The sequence below is a fragment of the Mobula birostris genome, chromosome 11, assembly GCF_030028105.1.
Source record: "Mobula birostris isolate sMobBir1 chromosome 11, sMobBir1.hap1, whole genome shotgun sequence".
Lineage (NCBI taxonomy): Eukaryota > Metazoa > Chordata > Chondrichthyes > Myliobatiformes > Myliobatidae > Mobula > Mobula birostris.
This window is the reverse complement of record NC_092380.1, coordinates 104,030,095-104,055,078: the sequence shown is the minus strand read 5'-3', so window position 1 is coordinate 104,055,078 and position 24,984 is coordinate 104,030,095. Positions and strand designations below refer to the sequence as shown.

General features: G+C 42.4%; 1 protein-coding gene across 3 annotated transcripts in view; it reads left to right on the top strand.

The window, feature by feature from the left end:
• Positions 1–24,984, top strand: part of LOC140205282 (SH3 and multiple ankyrin repeat domains protein 2-like) — a 1,215,789-nt gene that overhangs the window by 513,816 nt on the left and 676,989 nt on the right. For all 3 annotated transcript variants that reach the window (XM_072272778.1, XM_072272777.1, XM_072272779.1), the window contains one exon: positions 6,752–7,058. In XM_072272778.1, coding sequence (XP_072128879.1) covers positions 6,752–7,058 — 307 coding nt within the window. The remainder of the gene's footprint in view (positions 1–6,751; positions 7,059–24,984) is intronic.

Here is a 24,984-nt window from a genome sequence, read left to right as displayed (position 1 = left end):
AACCAAGCTGGTTAGTAATGATCTCACAATCAGTTCCCATGGGCAGGGCAAAGCAAGCAGGGAACTATAGCTGGAACTGGAGATATTCAGAGATCTGAAGTTCATTGAATTGGAAGAGGTTACAGAGATAAGGCAAGTCCACAAAGGGATTTGAAGATAATGAGAAGGTTTAAATTATATCGTTTGAAGCTATTAAGGCAAGGCAGTTTCCATTGGGCCTCTCAGAAGTATTGCATAACAGTGCGATTCAAAGTGCAATTAACTCACAATTAGGAATTTTAATAACTAAGCAGCCTTTGCATCAACTGGGAACTGGCTTGTCTTCACCTGGATGTAGGCAGGTTCAGTAAGAAGGGTACTAGCTTACTCAACAGGTGCATGGTACGAAGCTCACCCCATAAGAATAGCTTTTGGATGAAGTGCTGCAAGATGAGAAAAGTGACAAACTTCTGAGCAAATGAGTGTTTCCAGATCTGATTTTGGCCAGTTAAGTACATGTTACAGAAGGTGCACCCTAGTCCTTAAATGTTTGTCAGGGTTCTATGATTTGGTTCCTTCCTCCATTCTTGACCATTTGATTCTTGGAGTTTGACACTAGATTATTTTTGTTTTTTTCTTTCTTGCGTAGGTTGGTAATGATGCAAAATGCAATACCCTCTGCTGGTGTCTATCCAGCATCATCTCACAGCAGATCAGGATACACATTTTGACCTTCTTACTTGGCCTAGATCCATAGTAGGCCACATCTTAATGCTGTACAGTAGGTCAAAATTGGACAAATCTATTACAAGATATAACACAACGAAGGGAATTAAAACTGAGAAAATCTAAAGCTTGCAGAAGCTACAGATCTGAAACTGCTGGTAACACTTTGCATTTCATAAGACCAGAAGACATAGGAGCAGAATTTAGCCCATCAAATCTGCTTAACCATTCAATTCTGGCTGATTTATTTTCCTTCTGAATTCCATTCTCCTGCCTTCTTCCTGTAACCTTTGATGCCCTGACTAATCAAGACCATATCAACATCCAATTATTTGACTCAGGTGGCATCTGAGAACCTGGAATCATCTTTGATAGATTGAGCACTTGTTTTATACATGATTTTTATAGTAGTTGACTTAACCTCATTTTTTTCTCTGTTCCTGATCACCTTTTCTTTTGCTAACGTAAAGAGACACTTGATGTTGTATGACATTGGCAAGGTTATTCCAAGGAAGAGTTTTCTATGTACAGTATTATTGTTGGTAGATCATGATACTGCAATCCAGGTTTGATACTGACCTTCTACGTTATCTGTAATGAGGTTTCACATTTCCTCCACAACTGTGTGGTCTCTCCAGGTGCTCTAGTTTCCTCCAACATCCAATAGGTTTTTGTTGACCACTGAAAATTGCCCCTTAGTTTGGGGGTTAATATCAAAAATAATTAAAGTGAGTTGGTGAGTTTGTGAGAGAGAATATGTTGCCAAGGCACAGGGAAATTAGAAGGGAGATGGAACTAATAGAATTGCTTCCTTAGGAGCCATCGTCCAGCCAACGGGCCAGATGAATGAATGAATTGAATGAATTGACTTTATTTCTTACATCCTTCACACATGTGAGGAGTAAGAATCTTTACGTTACCTTTCCATCTGAATGTGCAATGTGCAAATTATAGTAATTTGTAATAAATAGTATGTATAGTAAGATATACAACAGAACAGCCAATATGGCTTGGCAATACAATTGCGTCAGTGTGAATTAATCAGTCTGATGGTCTGTGGAAAAAGCTGTCCCAGAGCCTTTTGGTCCTGGCTTTTATGCTGCGGTACCGTTTTGTGGAATGTAACAGTTAGAACAGTCTGTGGTTGGGGTGACTCGGGTCCCTAAAGATCCTTCTGGCTCTTTTTACGCAGCTGTTGCTGTAAATGTCCCGAACTTCACATCCATAGATGCACTGGGCTGTCCGCACCACTTTCTGCTGAGCCCTGCGACTGAGGGAGGTGCAGTACCAGGCAGTGATACAGTCAGTCAGGATGCTCTCAAATGTGCTCCTGTAGAAAGTCCTTAAGATTTGGGGACTCATGCCGAACTTCTTCAACTGTCTGAGGTGAAAGAGGCACTGTTGTGCTTTTTTCACCACACAGCCAGTATGTACAGACCAAGTGAGATCCTCGGTGACGTGTATACTGAGGAACTTGAAGCTGTCCACCTTCTCAACCCCAGATCCATTAATGTCAATAGGGGTGAGCCTGTATACATTCCTCCTGTGGTCCACAACCAGCTCTTTTGTTTTTGTGACGTTGAGGGAGAGGTTGTTTCCTTGGAACTACTGTGTCAGGGTGATGGCTTCTTCTCTGTGGGCTGCCTCGTTATTATTTGAGATTATGCCAATCAATGTAGTGTCGTCAGCAAATTTAATTAGCAGATTGGAGCTGTGAGTGACGACACAGTCATGGTTATACAGAGAGTAAAGGAGGGGGCTTAGTATACAGCCCTGAGGGGCACCTGTGTTGAGGGTCAGAGGGGCAGAGGTGAGGCAGCCCACTCTTACCACATGCCAGTGATCTGACAGGAAGTCCAGGATCCAGCTGCATAAGGCAGGGTGAAGACCGAGGTTTCTGAGCTTCTTGTCAAGCCTGGAGGGAATTATGGTGTTGAATGCTGAACTGCAGTCCTAGAACAGCATTTTCACATGAGCATCCCTCTTCTTCAGCTGTGTAAGGACGGTGTGTAGAGCTGTGGCTATTGCATCATCTGTCAATCAGTTGTGTCAATAGTGAATCATAGGGGGTCAAGCGTGGATGAATAGCATGCAGCGGATGTAGTTCTTGACCAGCCTCTTAAAGCACTTGCTTATTATTGAAGCGAGCGCAACAAGACGCCAATCGTTCAGACACGTTACCTTGGTCTTTTTAGGTACAGGGACAATGATGGAAGTTTTGAAGCATTTCTCTATTGGTTATTATAAAGGTGACCAGAGCTCTTGATAGCAATACTTGACACCACAATGAGAACAGCACTTCCTTTACTGGTGTACTTGCATTAGCCCCAGTTGTTGGATGAAGTGTGGCTGTAATCTTTTGTCACAAGTATATGTGCACCGGTTCAATGAAAAGCTCACTTGCAGCAGCATCACAGGCAGCAGATACACAACATTCACAGACAAAACATAATTTAAACATACAGAACTATGAAAGAACAAAACTAGAACAAAAGAAGTCCTTTGCAGTTTAAAGTAAATTTATTATCCAAGTACATATTTGTCACTATATACAACTTTAATGTTCATTTTCTTGCAGACATACATAGTAAATCCAGAGAATAATAACCATAACAGAATCAATGAAAGGCAGCACCAAGTTGGATGTTCAACTGGTGTATAAAAGGCAATAAACTGCACAAATATATAAAGAAGGAAATAATAATAATAAATACCCTGTATAGCTTGGACTTTAATACAACATTGAGTCATGTCATCTGAAGAAATTTTCTGATGACTCAGCAATAGTTGCATGTATAAAGGGAGGACAGGAGGATGAATGCAGAACCCTGGTGAAGGAGTTTGTCATATGGTGCAAGCTGAGTCACCTGCAGCTCAACATCAGTAAGACAAAGGAGATGGTGATGGACTTTCGGAAGACTAAGTTTGCACTGCTCCCTGTTACTATTGATGGTGAGGATGTGGATGTGGTGAGGACTTACAATTACCTTCCAGTGCCCCTGGATTACAGACTTGAGTGGAGCACCAACACAGACGCTGTGTACAAGAAGGGCCAGAGTCGCCTCTACTTCCTGAGGAGACTGAGGTCCTTTGGAGTATGCAGTTCTCTCCTTCACATGTTCTACCAGTCTGTGGTCACCAGTACAGTCTTCTATGTGGTGGTGTGCTGGGACAATGCCATCAACATGGGTGATGCCAACAGGTTCAATAAACTGATTAGACAGGTTATAGGAGTCAAATTGGACACACTGGAGGCTGTGGTAGAACAAAGGGATCTATGGAAAATCCTGGTAATTCTGGAAAATATTTCTTTCCCTCTGCATGCACCTCGGCTGAACAGAGGAGCACTTTTAATAATAGACAGAGACAACTGGGCTGCTCCAAAGAGCACTATATGAAGTCATTCTTATCCTCGGCCATTAGGCTCTGTAACAAGTCAACTGAGGTAATGATGACTCCCCCTCACCTCCTGTTAGACTGTTGGTGGGTAACTTGTTTTTTATTTTTTCTTACTTCTCTTCTGATATTTGTATATTTATATATCTGTACACTTGTAATGCTACTGTGGCACTGTAAATTCCTTTGGGATCAATAAAGTATCTATCTATCTAAACAATAAATATCGAGAATTTGAGATGAAGGGTCCTTGAAAGTGAGTCCATAGATTTTGGGAATATTTCACTGATAGGGCAAGTGAAGTTGAGTGAAGTAATCCCCCTTTGGTTTAACAGCCTGATGGCTGAGTGGTAATAACTGTTCTTGAACCTGGTGGTGTGAGTCCTGAGGCTCCTGTACCTTCTTCCAGATGGCAGCAGCAAGAAGAGAGCATGTTCTGGGTGGTGGGGGCCCATGATGATGGATGCTGCTTTCCTGCAACAATGTTTCATGTAGATATGCTCAATGGTAGGGAGAGCTTTACCCATGATGGACGAGACCATAGCCATTACTTTATGTAGGATTTTCCATTCAAGGGCTTTGGTGTCTTCATATCAGGCAGTGATGCAGCCACTTTTCACTACACACCAACAGAAGATTGTCAAAGTTTAGTTGCCATGGCAAATCATAATGTTACTATATGAAGTAATGATTAGGGTTGCGCAGGATGGTTCAAGAACCAAAGAAGGAAAATAGCTGTGCTTGAACCTAGTAGGGTGGGAATTCACACTTCTGCATGAACTGCCTGATGGTATCTGTGAGAAGATGGCATGGCCATTTTTCCAGAACAGTCAGGAAACGTGGAGGAGGCTTGACCTAAAAGCAGAGCAGCTGAGACAATTCAGCAGTAACTGATAACTTTAATACTAGACTGCAAAATAACAAGCCAAGAGGGGCCACAAACCAAGAGAGAATAGAAACTAAAAACAACAGTCAACTAGTAGAGGCCAGCTTGTTTGATGAGTGAACAAGGACTGTGAATGAGAACTGGGGTTAAATAGATTGTAAGTGATGTGTGGCAGGTGAATCTTATTAGCTAGGTGGAGATTGAGAGGTACCTGCAAGAGCAAGACTGACAAGAACGGAATCATCCTCAACAATTCATATATGGGATCGTTAAAGAGGCAATTCTCTTAACTAATTTCTCATGCACAATACGTCACCCAGTTTGTAGATTGCAAATGCACATTTCAATCTCCCACAATTGTTGTCCATTTCCAGCCAGAGGACATTGGAACTAAGTCTGATGTACTGGGAGGAGCCGGTGGGAGACATTAATATTAGCTAACCAAGGCATTAGTGTCTGCCCATATTACAGCACTGACTAAGTGTACAGGCTTAGGCAATGTCTAGGACTTGTGTAAAGAGGGGAAAATGATAGAGAGGGGGAAAGAAAGAGAAAATGCATGAAACCCCACAGTGACTGGATAGTGCTTGGGTATATGTACACAATACTATCGACAATTTGTCAATGTGCATCAGAGCATAAGGAGCTGCATAGATTGGCACACTCAGCTTTGTCCATACCATGATTTTCTTAAAGGAATAGACCAAGAAAGCCAAGGGTTTGGCCTCTTTGAAGATGACGATGACCTGAAACATGTTTCATCTGCACACCATCTGGCTGCAGACTCCCAACCTGAGAATTGCAGGCTTCAGATTGGATATGGGTTGGTTTTTCCTGATCTGAGGTCATATATTCCAACTCCCTTTGAAATCCCTGAAGCCTTAGTAATTTTCATAAATTACTGAAGTCACCCTGGGCTCAATCCAGGAAGGTCATAGGTCTTATACAAGAGACTCTGCAGAGGCTAGATTTCCAAAGCAACACAAACAAAATGCTGGAGGAACTCAGGAGGTCAGCAGAATCTATGGAGAGGAATAAACAGTTGGATGTTTCAGGCTGAAACCTTTCATTTGGATTGGGAAGGAAGGAGGAAGAAGCTGGAATAACATGGTGGGGGTAGGAGGAAGGAGTGCAAGCTGGCAGGTGATAGGTTAAACCTTATGAAGAGTAAAGTGAGTGGGTTGGGGAGAGGGGATGAAGTAAGAAGTTGGGAGGTAATAGATCAAAGAAGAAGGAATTTCAGCCCGAAACATCAATTGTTTATACCTTTCCATAGATGCTACCTGACCTGCTGAGTTCCTCCAGCATTTTGTGAGTGGTGCTCTGGATTTTCAGCAGCGCTTATGTCTTTCTTCAGCTTTTAATTCTGCTTTGGACTTTCAGCATTTATGTTACAGTTTATCTCAAATTTGGGAGTTTACTTACCAGGTTGACAAGCTGTCAAAGTCAAAATTTAGGTGGAGTCTCAGGAGACTGCAGATATTGGAATCTGGAGCAACAAACAGTCTGCTGGAGGAACTCATTGGTCAAGCAGTACCGGGGAAAGGAAAGGGAATGACGATATTTTGGTCCAAATCATTGACAGTTCCCTTCCCACTACAGATGCTGCTTGACCTGCTGAATTCTCCCAGCAGATTGCGTTTTGCTGCAAAATTCTGGTGATTTTTTGCACCCTGGGTGTGGGGTGTACAACAGGCTTTATCAGGGTAAAGCAATTAGTTGGACTTTTAACCCTATCATAATTTCTGTTGTTTCTCCATACAGTGCCGTTTCGAGAGGCACCAACGTACTCGAACCGGCGAAGAGGACCTCAGAGTACGCTCTCCGCACCGCGGGTCCTGCTGCGCTCTAACAGTGACAACAACCTGAACGTCAACGACATCCCAGAGTGGACCGGCAACCAATCCGCCACGCCGCACCGAAGCCTTTCCCCACAACTACTGCAACAGATGCAGAACAATCCCAATGGCACTGTGAAAAGCGGGAGTGGAACCCATGGCTCGCGCAGTCGCTCGCCGTCCCTGAACAGGATTGGAGAGGAGGTTCAGAGGCTGCAGCACAGGCAGATCAGGTTTGTGTTCTTCTATGTACTAAAGGGCACCTTTTGATTGTCCCATCACACTGTAGAGGCTCTTGTGAAGGGACACATGGAAACAGAGAGTGTGGCAGGGCAACACACAAAACACTAGAGGATCTCAGCATAAACAAAAGAAATTCTGCAGATTAACACAGATAAAGTACTGGAGGAACTCAGCAGGTCAGGCAGCATGTATGGAGATGAATAAACAGTCAACGTTTCAGGCTGAGACCCTTCACCAGGGCTGGAAAGAAAGAGGAAAAAAACCAGAATAAGAAGATTCTGTAGGTGCCATAAATCCAGGGAAACCCATACAAAGTGCTGTTGGAAGTCAGCAGGTCAGGCAGAATCTATGGAGGGAAGAAAAGAGTCAACAACTTATTCCATTCCATAGATGCTGCCTGACCTGCTGAATTCCTCCAGCATTTTATGTATGTTGATTCAGAAATCCAGATTCAGCTGTCTCATGTGTCTCTAGAGTGGAATGAGAATCATATTTGTAGTAACAAGTTGTTTACACACTGTATATTCTGATAAGTTTATTTATACATATATATAATATGTATGTATGATGTAGAAAATGGTCTGTCATGTAATCATAGAGTCATACAGCAAGGAGCTAGACCCTTTGGCCCAACTCATCCATACCGACCAAGGTGCCCACCTAAGCTTGTCCCATTGGACCCTATTTGGCCCATATTCCTCAAACGTTTCCTCGCCACATATTCATCAAAATGTCAAAGAATCATAAAGTAACACAGCACTGAAACAGGCCTTTCAGCCCGTCTAGTCCATGCCCAGCCCCATCTACCTGTACTTGGATAATTACACTCCAAGCCCCTCCCATCCATGTACCTATCCAGGCTTCCCTTCAGAAACTTAGGGCTGGAACAGAAGCATGGATGAGGACTGATTGGATAGTTCCTTCAAAGTGATGACCTGGGAAAAAGGGGCTGAAAGGCATCCTGCAGCATAAGGATCTATGACATGCATTCATCCTAGTTTACATTGGGTTGCTGCTATGTATATAACTTTCTACATCTGATCTCCCGTTAAAAGCAAAAGGAAGAATGTGTTAGAGCCATTAATTACTTCATGAGTCCTCTGTCAGAGATTCCTCAGTAATTCCTCAGCAGCTGACCTGGTTCTCAAATTAGTTAGGTCTTAACCAGGAATCTTGGTATTGGTATTGGTGTTACATATGCCAAAATGCTGTTAAAAGCTTGACTTGTATATTACTCGTACAGATCAAATGATTATACAGTGCATTGAGCAAGGATAAAGTAAAGCAATAACAATGCAGATAAAGTGTAAAAGCTATCGAAAAGCTACATGCAAGACTATAATGAGGTTGATTGTGAGGTCAAGAGTCCATCTTTTCGTACAAGTCCATTCAAGAGTTTAATAACAGTGGGATAGAAGCTGTCCTTGGGCCTGGTGGTGTGAGTTTTCAGGCTTTTGTATCTTCTGCATGATGGGAGAGAGGAGAAGCGAGAATGTCTGGGGTGGGTGGGGTTTTCGATTATGCTGGCTGCTGTACTGAGGCGGTGAGAAGTTTCCATAGAAGGGAGGCTGCTTCCTGCGATGTGCTGAGCTGTGTCCACAATTCTCTGCAATTTCTTGAGGTCACATGAAGAACAGTTGCCATACCAAGGCGTTAGGCATCTACACAGAATGCTTTCTATGGTGCATCGATCCTGCTTTTATACTTTAGTCCTTGTATGCACATTACATTCTCTCGGGAGAATCTTCCGTGGATCCCTTTTGTTATCCAGTCAGTTTAATTTGCAAACCCACCTCTCCCTCTGCTTTTCTCAGTTTAAATGCTCTCTCTTCTACCCACTGTTATGTATGCATGGAGCAAAAACGACAGCGGTCCAGTAGGATTAAATGTTTTTACTGAGTCATGTTGGCTACTGTTTTAATTAATTTAGTAGGTATCTATTAGTCTTGTGAGACCATGGATTTGTGCCTTGGGAGGTTTCCAAGACCAACGCCTTAACCACTTGGCCACACGCCAACATATGTTGGCTACTGTACATGCCGGGTAACCTACTGTGTGGCAGGTCCATTCAAATTACCACGCATTGATTGGCCGCATGGGCACTCGTCAAACTGTTGCAATTGATGCAATACAGTTCACCCACAACACACACAAAACGCTGAAGGAACTCAGCAAGTCAGGCAGCGTCGACAGAGAGGAATAAACAGTCGATGTTTCCGGCTGTTGGATTCTGATGTTTCTGATGCAAGGTTCTGATGGAAGCTGGAAAAAGACACAAAACTTATTGCTTCACGATTATTTTGTATTTAAGAGTTAACCAATTAGATACTCTCTACTGAAGTAACGCAATACCAAGAGAAGTTTCCAGAACTTTCTAGAAAGTTACAGAGAAACACAGGGAAACACACAGAACAATTGCATATGCAAACTGTGACCACTAAGAACACTTTGAACAGTTACACATATGTAAGTAGTTATATAAAATACAAACAGGTAATTAGATTGGTAAGCTGCAAAGAAAATAACACTTAGGGCTGAGACTCTTAATCAGGACCTTTCTCTTCTACCCATCCCCAATGCCTTGAGCTCAATAATTCCCTTTAAGAAGAAGCAGAATCAAATTTCCCTGCATCAGCTGAAAGCTTGTGAAGTCCATGTTCATGTCTCAATACGTTAAGATTGGGAGTCTTTCTCATTGCTCTTATCTGGACCCAGACCATCCTTGGTGAGGCATGGGCGTAGTTGTGCAAGTTAATTTCAAAGCTGCCCCTGCCAAACTCTCAATGGTGGGCTGAACAGGTAATCTAGCCTCAGTCACAATTTGCTCTGTCAAGCAGTATTTCTGACATTTTACCAACCATTATTGGGAGAAGTCTTTGCAAATTTCCCTGTAATCTTACTCTATAGCAAAATGTTATATGATCCAAAAGTTAATGTGTGTCTGTTTCCTTGCATGGGAGTAGTAGTATAATCATTTAAGTCGCGTATGATGTTCTCCAAAGGGGTTGTCTATTGGTAGGTCCTCAGGTGGCTGCAGAAGCCGATCCAGGATCCACATATTCTGGTGCAGTGCGGGCAAGAATCCTGGACATTTGATAGGATAACATCCTTCTTCAACCTCAGCCATTTCAAGGGGTCAGTGATTATCTCCAGGCTTGTAGGTTGAGTCCAGTGGGACTTTCAAGCCATCCTTCAATATCTTGTTGTCTAGAGTTTTTTAAAGTTGTTGCTGTCCACAGAAAATAATGTAGAAAAACTATGAGGGATGTTACAGACTCCGGTAGTCTGTGGCTCACTTGGGTTTGAGCATAACATATAGAACATCAAATATAGAATGCAGAACTGAGAGGTTTTTGAGTTAATGGTGAGGAATGGGCTGTGAGGAGGGGGGAGATGGGCTGTCATGTTAATTCAGGGCTTTCAGGTAATAATCTCTTTACTGGATCTCTACGAGAAGAATGTGCAAGTCTGTAGCTTAGTAAGGACAACTGTACTGAAATGTGTACACCTGGTCCGGCCGCAATTACTGTCTTCCAACTAGAACAGCAAAGACCGTCAAGGTCCCATATCATGAATATTTATGCTTTGGCCTACATCTCGAATTGAAGAAGAGCTATTTACACTGTCTTGCCGTTGGCACCTTCTGCAATGTAATCCAGATGAAAGAGAATATGTTACATTTTTTACCGGTCAGAGACCAGTAGGCAGAGACGACATAAGGCTTTGTGATGAGTGATGGATTTCCCATGCTGGAGGGTGCCACTGACAACACACATGGCACCGTATGGGTGCCACAGACAGTGACTGTTTAGTCACACACAGTACATTATGTATGGTTAGTGGAGAGGGGGGTCCCAGCAAAGCTTCTGATGCTCCCATTCTATTACAGTGTACTGTGCCGTATGCATCTAAGCCACCAAGGCAAAACAAAGCATGTGTGGTTACCAAATGACAAAGAATATCTACTGATCTTTAGGCTCTTGACATAGGTGTATAAGACAGATTTCCAATGTTCGGTAGGTCTGCCTGTGTACCAACTGTGCATATACAGTACATCTGTATCTTCCCTCGACTGCCCCCAGTTCAATGCCATCAGGAAGTTGCCACCTGTGCTACCTCACTTTTGCTCCGAAGTCTTGTCTTGGTTACAGGTACTTAATGCTTGGTGACTCAGCACGTGTCTCTCAGTTAGGTCCAAATTATGCATTGTTTCAGTCACTGAACTGACAGCCTCAAGTAGCGATTCGAATGACAGCTTCTTCTCAGCGTCACGTGTTCCTTCATCGCTGATCATCAACTGACCTGGTTTGTGATTTTGGAATTTCGGGTGGAGAGGGGTTAGAATGAAAGGAGTGGAGAGGAACTGAAATGTTGGCAGAATCAAGTATTAAGAACCATGGATCATTTTTATTCACCAGCTGCATTTACATGTATTACAAATTTGCTGTACTGTGTGTTAGTCAGAGAGCATCATGCAACAAAAAACAAATTTCAATAATTATAAAGAATAAAGAATTACACAGTGTATAAAAAAGAAAAATATGTTAATAAAATTAGAGGTTAAAGGAGAGATATGGAAGAAATTGTACCTAAATAAATAAATCCTAGCATGCATTTCCAATGTAAGCAGAGGTTTGAAGTGTCTCAGTACAGTGACAAGGGATAATAGATAGAATGGGGTCAGGGTGGGCTGACAAGAATGGTTGACCAGATTCACTGCCTTGGGGAAGAAGCTTTTAAGATGGCATGAAGTTTTTGTTTTAATAGCCCTATAGTGATTTCCACAGGAGAGCTTTTGCAAAAGGCAGTTTGCTGGCTGGGTAATGTCCACAATGGTTTTTCCTGCCCATTTCCTTGTCCTGGGCACATACGAGACCTGCAGTAATGATAGACTGCAGCCAATGACCTTTTCTGCTCACTTGAAAGTTCACTGTAGTTTTCGTACGTAGTGAGAAGATGGGACACCAAACCAGACAGTAATGGCTGATGTGAGGAATTGCTCCAGTATGTACACTCTCTATGATAGAAATGCACCGGTACAGTAGTTCTGGGGAAGATTGAATTTTTAAACCATCCAAGATACTGAGGTCAATTTGTGGGATGAGGCCATGGAGATACCTTCATCTTGAGTGTTTTTAGTACTGCCATTGGCCACAGATGACCTCACTCACCTCTGTTTCAGCTAAACTGTGCACTGTCTCATCCATGGTGAGAGAGGTTGGTCAGATGCGGTGAATGCTTTCTGATGGATGGGATAAACCTTTTCTGGCTATACTGACAGCCCTTGCACTGGTCAATGATAGAAGACCTTGATCTTGATCTGGACCATCATTATTCTCTTCTCCCATTTCATTTGCAGTGCAGGGTTCCAGGTTGCCTTATTTCTGCAGAAATAGGACATCCTGTCTCCTCTGCACCAAAGCCTTCAGTACAACTCTGGGAAACAAACCTGGGGGCTGCTCTCACCATTAAGTGGGGCAGACCTGTTTTAGTAGGGCTTGCTAGCTTTAAGTAGGGCAAGCAGATCTGAAGTGGGGCAGGCCAATGATATGTAGGGCAGGGTAGCTTTAAGTAATGTGGGCTAGCTTTAAGTGGAGCAGGCTATGGTTGAGTGGTTACTCAGATCCCCTCAAAACTGGACGCCGGCTGAGCCAGTGGACACAGTGGGTTTGGTGCTGCCTATGAGCAGAAGCCATGTTAGTCATGTGTTTCTGCAGAATTGGTCTGCTGCAAGTGTTAGTGATAATGAACATGCTTTCATTCCACATGGGGATTCTTATCCCTGTCTGCCAGGTCTGTCTAATGTAACCCATGAAAACGCCTCTAGTTCCTTTCCTGAAGGTAACCCTGACATCACCCAAGAGCAAATAGCCAAAGGAAGCAATAATTTAGTAGAGCTACTAGGACTTGATGTTTCAATCCCTATGGTAAGTCAGCACTCTGGATGTTGGCAGTGGGCTTGGAGTGGTGACAAGGAGGGAGGGTAGGTACGTCATCGGGGTCATCAGGTGGGCACCCTCCTTCTTTGATGTTTCGTTGATAAGCCCACAACGTCTCCAGAGGGCTCAATAGTGCTACCTGGCGTCCCAGATACACCCCCCTCCTGTCTTCATCTTGCAGCCCAGTTGTTGTCCTTCCTTTCAATCCAAATCCAATTGCTGATTTCTTCTGCTGCATTTGACAAGGACTTGATTACTTGTTGGAGGGAGTGACCCCCCCCCCACCCCAATCTTCTTCAATGGACTGGTCGTAGATGTAGCAACGAATCCCCTGCATCCCACTTCTACAGGGAAAATCTTGATCTTCCAGTTTGGCAAAAGAATAAATCAGGGAAGGTAGTGCACCCGTGGCTGACAAGAGAAATTAGGGATAGTATCAATTCCAAAGAAGAAGCATACAAATTAGCCAGAAAAAGTGGCTCACCTGAGGACTGGGAGAAATTCAGAGTCCAGCAGAGGAGGACAAAGGGCTTAATTAGGAAAGGGAAAAAAGATTATGAGAGAAAACTGGCAGGGAACATAAAAACTGACTGTAAAAGCTTTTATAGGTATGTGAAAAGAAAAAGATTGGTTAAGACAAATGTAGGTCCCCTACAGACAGAAACAGGTGAATTGATTATGGGGAACAAGGACATGGCAGACCAATTGAATAACTACTTTGGTTCTGTCTTCACTAAGGAGGACATAAATAATCTTCCAGAAATAGTAGGGGACAAAGAGTCTAGTGAGATGGAGGAACTGAGGGAAATACATGTTAGTAGGGAAGTGGTGTTAGGTAAATTGAAGGGATTAAAGGCAGATAAATCCCCAGGGCCAGATGGTTTGCATCCCAGAGTGCTTAAGGAAGTAGCCCAAGAAATAGTGGATGCATTAGTGATAATTTTTCAAAACTCTTTAGATTCTGGACTAGTTCCTGAGGATTGGCGGGTGGCTAATGTAACCCCGTTTTTTAAAAAAGGAGGGAGAGAGAAACCAGAGAATTATAGACCGGTTAGCCTAACATGGGGAACATGGTGGGGAAAATGCTAGAGTCAGTTATCAAAGATGTGATAACAGCACATTTGGAAAGCTGTGAAATCATCGGACAAAGTCAGCATGGATTTGTGAAAGGAAAATCATGTCTGACGAATCTCATAGAATTTTTTGAGGATGTAACTAGTAGAGTGGATAGGGGAGAACCAGTGGATGTGGTATATTTGGATTTTCAAAAGGCTTTTGACAAGGTCCCACACAGGAGATTAGTGTGCAAACTTAAAGCACCCAGTATTGGGGGTAAGGTATTGATGTGGATAGAGAATTGGTTGGCAGACAGGAAGCAAAGAGTGGGAATAAATGGGACCTTTTCAGAATGGCAGGCAGTGACTAGTGGGGTACCGCAAGGCTCAGTGCTGAGACCCCAGTTGTTTACAATATATATTAATGGCTTAGATGAGGAAATTAAATGCAGCATCTCCAAGTTTGTGGATGATATGAAGCTGGGCGGCAGTGTTAGCTGTGAGGAGGATGCTAAGAGGATGCAGGGTGACTTGAGTAGGTTGGGTGAGTGGGCAAATTCATGGCAGATGCAATTTAATGTGGATAAATATGAGGTTATCCACTTTGGTGGCAAAAACAGGAAAACAGATTATTATCTGAATGATGGCCAATTAGGAAAAGGGGAGGTGCAACGAGACCTGGGTGTCATTATACACCAGTCATTGAAAGTGGGCATGCAGGTACAGCAGGCGGTGAAAAAGGCGAATGGTATGCTGGCATTCATAGCAAGAGGATTGGAGTACAGGAGCGGGGTGGTACTACTGCAGTTGTACAAGGCCTTGGTGAGACCACACCTGGAGTATTGTGTGCAGTTTTGGTCCCCTAATCTGAGGAAAGACATCCTTGCCATAGAGGGAGTACAAAGAAGGTTCACCAGATTAATTCCTGAGATGGCTGGACTTTCATATGATGAAAGACTGGATCGACTAGGCTTATACTCGTTGGAATTTAGAAGATTGAAAAGGGATCTTATTGAAACGTATAAAATCCTAAAGGGATTGGACAGGCTAGATGCAGGAAAATTGTTCCCGATGTTGGGGAAGTCCAGAACGAGGGATCACAGTTTGAGGATAAAGGGGAAGCCTTTTAGAATCGAGATTAGAAAAACATTCTTCACACAGAGAGTGGTGAATCTGTGGAATTCTCTGCCAAAGGAAACAGTTGAGGCCAGTTCATTGGCTATATTTAAGAGGGAGCTGGATATGGCCCTTGTGGCTAAAGGGATCAGGGGGTATGGAGGGAAGGCTGGTACAGGGTTCTGAGTTGGATGATCAGCCATGATCATACTGAATGGCAGTGCAGGTTTGAAGGGCTGAATGGCCTACTCTTGCACCTATTTTCTATGTTTCTATGTTTCTATTCTGGGCAGCTTCAGTTGCCAGTTCAGAGTACTTGGTCTTTTTCCTCTCATAAGCTTCTTCGACACCATCTTCCCATGGGACTGTCAATTACTGTGCAAAAGTTTTAGACACATGTACTGTATATGGCTAGGGTGGCTAGGACTTTTGCACAGTACTGTATTTGTCAATGAGGGTGGAGAACGAGTTTGTAAATCTGGTGGGGGCAAAGGATGTTGGAAATGGTGAGATTGGAGCACTGTGGGTGTGGGTCATATAGCAGAGAAGGAATGCTAGAGGTGGTGGATGTGGCAGATGCAGATACACCCAGCCCTGAGACACCAGGCAAGGTCATTTGATTCCAAATAATTGGTTTATTGATCATTTCAGAATGTGTCTCTGGTGCTTCTCGCTCCCTCCCCTCTCCCTTCCCCTTTCCTCAACCATGATTCCCCTCTCCCTGCCCTCTCCCTTTCTGAATCCACAATGAGACCCATATCAGAATCAGGTTTATCATCACTCATATATGTCATGAAGTATTTTTTTTTTGTGGCAGCAGTACAGTACAACACATAAAATGACCACAGTACTATGCAAAAGTCTTAGGTATATTAGCTATGTACTGTATATGTGCCTAAGTCTTTTGTACAGTACTGTAAAACGGTACAAAAGCCTGAAAGCACACACTCAGCAATCTACCATCCGATTTCTAAGTGGACATTGAACCCATATACACAACCTCACTTTTTTATTATTTCTCTTTTTGCACTACTATTTTTAATTTAACTGTTTCATATATACATATACTGTATACTTACTGTAATGCATTTACATTTTTTCTATATTATCATGTATTGCATTGAACAGCTGCTGCAAAGTTAACAAATTTCAGACCATATGCCAGTGATATTAAACTTGATTCTGATTCTGATTTTGATTTTAATTCTGATTTTGAAAAGATACTTGGACAGTAAATATGTGGAGCTTTCTGGGTCAAACGCAAGGCAAACATCCTGGACTAACATCTTGGTCAGCATGAACAAATTGGGCCAAATGACCTGTTTCCAGCTGTATTGCTCTTTGACTCTATGTAGTTTGAAATTCATTTTCATTTTTATTGTTTTATCCGACAATCCCTACCATTCCCCAATCTTGGCAGCTTTGCACCAGTCTGGAATTTATCATTAGCATTGTTGGAAACACCTATCACCCCCTTTTTGCATCAGGTTTGAACCTGATTGAAAGAAATGGAACAATGTCTGTTAAAGTAGTAGAAGAAGGATGCAGGTGGTCACATGAATGCATCAGTGCCAACTGCATGTCCACAAAGAGCAATCCAAAGAAAGGCATTTCTATAGCAAGTCCCAGAACACTGTATAATTAATGAAGTATGTCTAATGTGTAGTCACGGTTGTAGTGAGGGGAAAATTACATCCAATTTGTGCACAGAAAGCTTCCGCAAATGGCATTAGGACTGTGACCAAACAATCTGATGCTATGATTTAAATTGATAAATTGATTTATTCTTGACCCATGAAGAAGACATTGTTTTGCATGCCATCAGCACAGATGATTTCATTTCAACAGTGCATTGAGGTAGTACAAGGGAAAACAATTACAAAATGAGAATAAAGTGTTAAAGTTACAGGGAAAATTTGGTGCAGGCAGACAATAAGATATGAGGTAGATTATGAAGGCAAAAATCCATTTTATTGTTCTTGGGTGCCTTTCGGTCATGGGTTACAAGTTGTTCTTCAGTGGGTCGGTGTTAATTAAGAGATAATTATTGGTGAGGATGTAATCAATAATGTGCACCTTCCTCTGAAAGATGTTGCTATGGGATATTCTTTTTCTGATAGAGAGAGAGTAGATAAACTGGATTGAATTCTTCACCCAAAAGGCAGTGTATCTGACAGTGCGGCAGACCCTCAGTACCGCAGTACATCAGTGGCCTAAACTGCTGTGCACATTGGAGCAGCTATGGCCCATTCTAGCATCTTGGATTCAATCCGAAACTCTGGTGTTGTCTGCACATTCTTGCTATGGTTGCATAGGTTTCATCTGGGGCCTCTCCTCCATCCCTTTCACCCGTAGTTCACTGTCCTCTCCTTCTTTTTCTGCCCCTTGCTTTTTCCAGTTATCTCCTCACAACTTTGTACTTCATTCACTCACCCACCCACCTTCACTCTCATCTGGTCTCACTAACCAAATGCTATCTTATACTCCTTCTCCTCCGGCACACCCCTCCTCCACCAACACTTTTTTATTCTGACTTCTATCCCCTGATTTTCAGCCTGGAGCATCAACTGTTTATCCCCTCCACAGATGCTCCCTGACCTGCTGAGCTCCTCCAACATTTTGTGTGTGTGTTTCTCCTGGTGCTTCAGTTTCCCTCCGCTTCCCAATGATGGGCTGCTTGCTCGGTTAATTTGCTACTGTAAATTATTCCTCCTATAGGAAGCTGATTTGAGGATATTTGTGAGTTGATTGGCAGGTGAAGGAGAAGAATTTACAAAGAAATAACAGAGGTTTGGGATTAATAGGAATGCTTTGAGATCCAGCGTAAATTTGTTCAGCTGAAAGGCCTTCTGGGTTACCAAGAAATAAAGGTATGAAAATGTTAAAACCTTTTGACCCAGAGGCTTCTGAGTAAACCGCATTTAAAACTTAATAACCTCTAGTGTTTCTGTCCAGGTGAAGGCCTGCAACATCGACTGTCCATTTTCCTCCACGGATGCTCCCTGATCTGCTGTGTTCCTCAAGCAGCTCGCTTTCTTGACCTGGAAGCAATTCCCATGTTTTTCTAAAAGGTAGATGTCCCCTTAGCCAGAGAGTGGTCAATCTGTGGAATTTGTTGCCACAGGCGGCAATGGAGGCCAAGTCCTTATTATATTTAAGTCAGGTGTTGACGGATTTTTGATTGGTCAGGGCATGAAGGGATAGAGGGAAAAGGAAGGAGATTGGAGCTCAGAGGAAAAATGGATCAGCCATGATGAAATGGCAGAGTGGACTCAATGGGCCAAAGGGCCTAATTCTTCTCCTATGTCTTTTGGTGTTATGATCAGAAGCATCAAAGAGACCTATGCCATCCTTGAAGATGAAGTGACTATACCTAAACATAAATCTATACTCACACCCTTCTACAGGTATGCAGTAGAGAGCACCCTAACAAGCTGTATCACTGCATGGTATGGAAAATGCCCTGTGCCAGTCAGGGAGGCTCTACAATGGGAAGTCAAAATTCCCCAGTGCATCACCAACACCAGCCTATCTGCCCTCGAGGACATATATACAGAAAGGTGCTGGAAAAAGACCATCAGTATCATGAAGGATCTCACACGCGCTGCTTATGGACTGTCTGTTCCACTGCCATCAGGAAGGACCACCAGGACCACCAGACACAAAAGCATTTACTTCCCCCAAGCAGTATGGATAATCAACACCTCTTCCCACTAACCCACCCCTTCATGCCCCCAATCATCACTACTTCATCATTTCCTGTCAGAGTCATCTTATGTGCAGACACCCCAGTGCCTAGCATCACTTTATAGATATACAATCAATATACAGTACTTATATGAGATAACTTATGTATTTATATTTATTGTTCCATTTATTTTTTGTATTTTTTGTGCTATATCAGGTCCTGAGAAACAATTATTTCATTCTCCTTTACATTTGTATTCTGGAAATGACATTAAACAATCTTGAATCTAGCTTACCCACTAACCCACCTCTCCACACCACCACCACCACTACTCTATCATTTCCTGTCAGCCACCTTATGTATGAATACTGCTGTGCCTAGTATCGCTATATGGACATACAATCAATCAATATATATATATAAGCTATCCTATTATTGTGTAATTTATCTATTGTGGGTTTTTTTGTGCTGCATCAGATCCAAAGTATCAATTATTTTGCTTTCCTTTACACTTGTGTACTAGAAATAACATTAAACAATCTTGAAATTTGAATCAAGGAAAAAGGCAAGATGACATTGTTGAGATCCAAGCTAATTCTTTACTCCATCTCTACAACTAATTGGCACATTTCTTTGTATTACCTAGTCATTAAACATACAAACAAAACCATTCCATACACAGCAGTCAACTTGAAACCATCAGATCTCGTGCAGATAAAAGCTTCACAAAGGTATTAATAAGTATAATTTAGGTAAAAAATGATGACTGTTCATGCATAAAATACTTCATTTCTATTGTTCTATTCCCTGTCTTAGGATGTCCCAAAGCATTGAACATTTTTGAAGGGAGTCACTGTGATAATGTGGGAAGTGACAATGTAATGAAAATTTGTTCTTTAAGCAACAGCTTACATTTATCTGGTAGATTTTACATGATAAAATGCTCTAGATATTTGATAAAAACTGTGAGAGAAATAGGAAGGCAAAGGAGAAGCCATCTACTGTATCTGGTGCTCCCTGTGCAGCCTCCTCTACATTGGTGAGACCCAGCATAGGTTGGGGGACCACTTTGTCAAGCACCTTCACTCTAACCACAAGCAGGATTTCCCAGTAGCAAATCATTTTAATTCTAATCCCTATTCCCATTCCGACATGTTGGTCCATGGCCTCTGTTGCAACGATGAGACCACTCTCAAGTAGGAGGAACATAATCTGCCAAGGTAGCCTCCAACCTGATGGCATGAACATCAATTTCTCTAACTTCCAGTAATTTCACCCCCCTTCCTCTCTCTTCTTCCATTCCACTTTAATACTCCCTTCTTACCTCTTCCCCTCCTCCTTCCTTTTCTCCCATGGTCCACTCTTCTCTCCTGTCAGATTCCTTTTTCTTCAACCCTTTACCTTTTCCACCAATCACCTTCCAATTTCTCACCTCATCCCCACCCTTTCCCACCCACCTACCTTCCCGCTTACTTGGTTTCACCTCTTGCCTTCTAGATTGTACTCCTTCCCCTACTCCACTTTCTTGTTCTGGCTTCTTCCCCCTCCCTTTGCATTCCTGATGAAGGATCTTGGTCCAGAACCTCAAGCTGGTTATTCCTCTCCATAGATGCTGCCTGACCTACTGAGTTCCTCCAGCATTGCGAGTGTGTTGCTCTGGATTTCCAGCATCTGCAGAATCTCTTGTGATTGAGGGACAATGTTTGATACCAAACCACATCAAGACAAATTAGAAATAAAATTGGAACATTCTGGAAATGTTCAGTGGGTCAGGCAGCGTCTCTAGAGAGAGAACCAAAAGTTAAAGCTTTAAATTCATTGGACTGATTGTCAAAACCTTGCTCAAAGCCTATATGGATGGCTAATAAGCAAGAGAGACACAACGAAGATTCTAAAGGCGTTAGTTCCAGATGGTTAAATCCTCCCACCATGATAGGACAGAGAGGATTAGTCCAATTGGAAGAATGCTGACTTAAATGGATTATAGCTTTCTGTCAGGTTGTACATTGGATAGCAGAAATACCTAGGACACTTACCCTGGCAGGGAAGCAAACAGACATAGCTGGTCAACAGTTGGAATGGAGTCTTCTCCCACAGTCACACCTGATATGCTCTAACAGTCAATTTCTCAGAGTCTTTCTCCCAGGGTTGATATGTTTCAAGCAGGGATTCCCAACATTTTATATGCCATGGACTCCTACTATTAACCAAGGGGTCTGTGGACCCAAGGTTGGGAAGCACAGGTCTAAAGTAATACTAGAGGACATGTATTAAAGGTCAGAGGGGATAAATTCACAGGAGACGTGTGAGGCAAGTTTTCTTACACAGAGTGGTAGGTGCCTGGAATGCACTGCCAGGGGTATTGGTGGAGGCAAGTACGATAGAGGTGTTCCAGAGGTTCTTAGATAGGCGTATGAATGTGCAAAATTTGGACATTATGTAGGCAGAAGGGATTGGTTTAGTTAGGTACTTAATTTCTAGTTTAATTAGGTTAGCACAACATTATGGACTGAAGGGGCCATTCCTGTGCTGTAATGTTCTGTGTTTCTAAACTCAGTGCCCCCCTTTACACTTTATCTAAACAGGCTTTTTTATAGATGCAATATGCGTGGCTGTGCACCTGTTCTGTACTTCGAATCTGAGCATTGGTGTAAGAATACAGGGCAGGTGCAGCTGGTTTATTCAACTCTATCCACATCACACATTTGCATTATATGTGTAAGTCATATATTTACCTACACAGTGGTGGAAGTGTTCAGTGAAGAGTTCTGAGGAGCCTGAAACATCAGTCTCTGAGACACAGTCAACTAGAGAGGAAAGATGTCTCAGCATGCTGTCACACTGTGCACAGATTAATCAGGCTCACTTCAGAATTAGTATAGTCTGAATGTCAGCTGTGGCTTGGTGGGTGGCTGTCCTGCTCTTCAATCACACGGTCATGAGTTCAATTCTCACTCCAGAATCTTCAGCTTAGAAGCCTATTCTGAAGCTCCGGTTCAAATACCAAGGGGGTGCTGCGCTGTCAGAAAGACAATCTTTTGTGTGAAACGTTAAGCCTAAGGTCTCCTGGCCTTCACTACAACAGCACCAACTGTAAGAAGGACAGGGCTGTGTCTGGATAATTTTTGTCATTGTCTGATGACAAACACATTGCACTTCGAAAATTAATTTTTTAACTGAAAATCTTAGTATGTGAATTAGCTGTGGATGAAAAACAGATGGATTTCGACACAAAAGATTTAGCAGATGCTGAAAATCCTAATGAATGGTCTTGATGCAAAACGTCTATTATTTATTACCCTCCAAAGATGCTGCCTGATTCACTGAGTTCCTCCAACATTTTGAGCAAATTTTTGACACTGAGTCTCTGAAAGAATTATCAGGGCTAGGGATTTGTCACAGGGAATTTGGATCTAACTCACTGATCAGCCATGATATATGGTTGCTCAAAAAAAAAAGATTGAAGAAGAATGAAGTCATGTGATCATGTGTGCATTACATGATTGTAAAGACCCAATATAAATATGCAGGAAATGGAGGGGCAATGTTTAAGCTGATAGGATTAGTTTAGTTGGCATTTGATTACTAATTTAATTAGTTTGGCACAACATCATGTGCTTAAGGGCCTGTTCTGTACTGTTCTATGCTTTGCAAGACCATAAGACAATGGAGCAGAATTAGTCCATCTAGCCCACTGAGTCTGCTCTGCATGGCTGATTTATTTTCCCTCTCAATCTCATTCTCCTGCCTTCTCCCTGTAGCCTTTAATGCCCTTACTAGTCAAGAACCTGTCAAACTCCACTTTAAATATACCCAACAACTTGGCCTCCACAGCTGCCTGTGGCAATGAATTCCATGGAGTCACTGATTATGAAGGGGACAGTTATAATTTGTGCATCTATTTTACCCAATAACCTGTAGCCCCATTATCAAGCCTTACTCATAGGAACAGAAACTCAAGAATTGGGTCTGGTGTATCACCTTCTTAACCCCAACAATTATTTGTGGTGTCAACCTCAAAGGCTGATATGGCCCCCAAAACATACAGTTGTTGGACTAATTCATAACACAAAACAAACACAGTTTACCTGATTGTTGGTGAGATAATCAACAATTCCATAACCTCTGGGATTAAATCCACAGCATTAAAGAGTTACTCAGAGAAGTATGATTTAAAAACCATCACAAGGAGTGATTTCAAAGTTCAACAAAAAAGCAACTGAAAGCAGTGTTACTATGGCTGCAGTGATTAAGGTTAGAAGTGCACAAGGTGCCTGAATTGAATTGGTACAGAATGATGCTCAATTATTTTAAATCCTTGTGACAGAATTGGCTAATGAGGCAATAGAGGGAATATTTCTGACATTAACATGCCTTCTCTTCTATCCCAGCCCTGAAAGGAGATTAGTGATTATCAGAGAGAGAGTAGAAGCAGATCGAAGAGCACACTAAAAGCAGGGAGCCTAGTGTTCAAACTTAATCTTTCGCAGGAGTCTGTTTTGGAACTTGAAGTGGCTGATATATTCCTCTATCTGTGGAACTAGTACAACATGTTATGATGTGTCATCACTTTCCTTATGTGAAGAAATTACAAGAAATCCCTAACTTTCAAGTACAGGAACCTGAAGACACACACTCAACATTTTAGCAAGTTTTCTCCCCCTTTCTCATCAGATTTCTGAATGGAACATGAACACTACTTCACTATTTTGTTCTTTTTTTGCACTATTTATTTATTTTGTAATTCTTATTGTGGCTAACGGTATTTTTTTTGCATTGTACAATAGTGCTGTCACAAAACCACAAATTTCATAACATATAGTTGGTGATAATAAACCTGATTTGGATTTTGAAGAACCAGGACATCAAGCTAAGCAGCATCTATGGAGAGAGAAGCAGAATTAAATTGTTTCCATTCATGAGTAAGGGTAAGATGAGGGAACGCACGCCAGTTCTCATAGAGGGATCAGAAGAGGAAAGAGTGCGCACTTCCTAGTTCCTGAGTGTGAACATTTCTGAGGATCTATCCTTAGCAAACATATTGATGCAGCACTAACCTCCTTACCATCCAGGACATCTTCAAGGAGTGATGCCTCAAAAAGGCAGAGTCCATCATTGAGGACCTCCATCACCCACGTGCCCTCTTCTCATTGCTACCATCAGGGAGGAGGTACAGGAGCCTGAAAACACACACTCAGTGATTCAGAAACAGCTTCTTCCCCTCTGCCATCAGATTTCTGAATGGACATTGAACCCAAGAACACGACCTCACTATTTTCGCATTACTGAATTTAACTATTTTTTATATATTCACAGTTGGTTATTATTATATATTGTATTGTACTACTGCCGCAAAAACAACAAATTTCAAGACAAATGCCGGTGGTATTAAACCTAATTCTGATTCTGACCTTTCGTCAGGAATGGGAGCAGGGAACAAGTAGAAGTTAAACCCAGACATACAAGAGTTTTCATTTTGTCTGTTTTGTTCCTTTCTCGGTCCTGATCTATACTGATTCTCCAATGGACCACTTTCCATTCACCTCCCCACCCAGCACCCAAGCCGACTTTCTCTTTCTCCCCTCCCCATATGCTTTATCTGCCCATTATCCCAGACTCGTCACATTGTGTCCCCTCCCGTTACTGTTGTCATCTGCCCACCATCCCTCCCTTATGTAGTTCCTCTCTTCACCTTCCTTCCTTATCAGTTTCTGTAATCTGCAGCATTTAGTTATCTCTAGGTATCACCTGCCGGAGGCAGGGTTTCCTATTTCCACCCCTCCCTTCCCCATCTCATTCAATCTGCCGAACGGCCCCTTCCTCAACTAGATTCACTTATTGCTTGGCAGACCATAAGACATAGGAGCAGAATTAGGCCACTCAGCCCGTCGAATCTGCTTCCCCATTCCATGATGGGAGTTCTTTGATCCCACTCAACCCCATGCAGCTGCCTTCTCACCATATCCTTTGATGCCCTGACCAGTCAGGAAATTATCAACTTCCACTTTAAATATACCCACGGACTTGGCCTCCACTGCAGACTGTGGCAGAGTGTTCGACAGATTCACCACCCTCAGGCTAAAAAAAAAATGTTTTGTCTCTCTTGTCCTCTCTACAT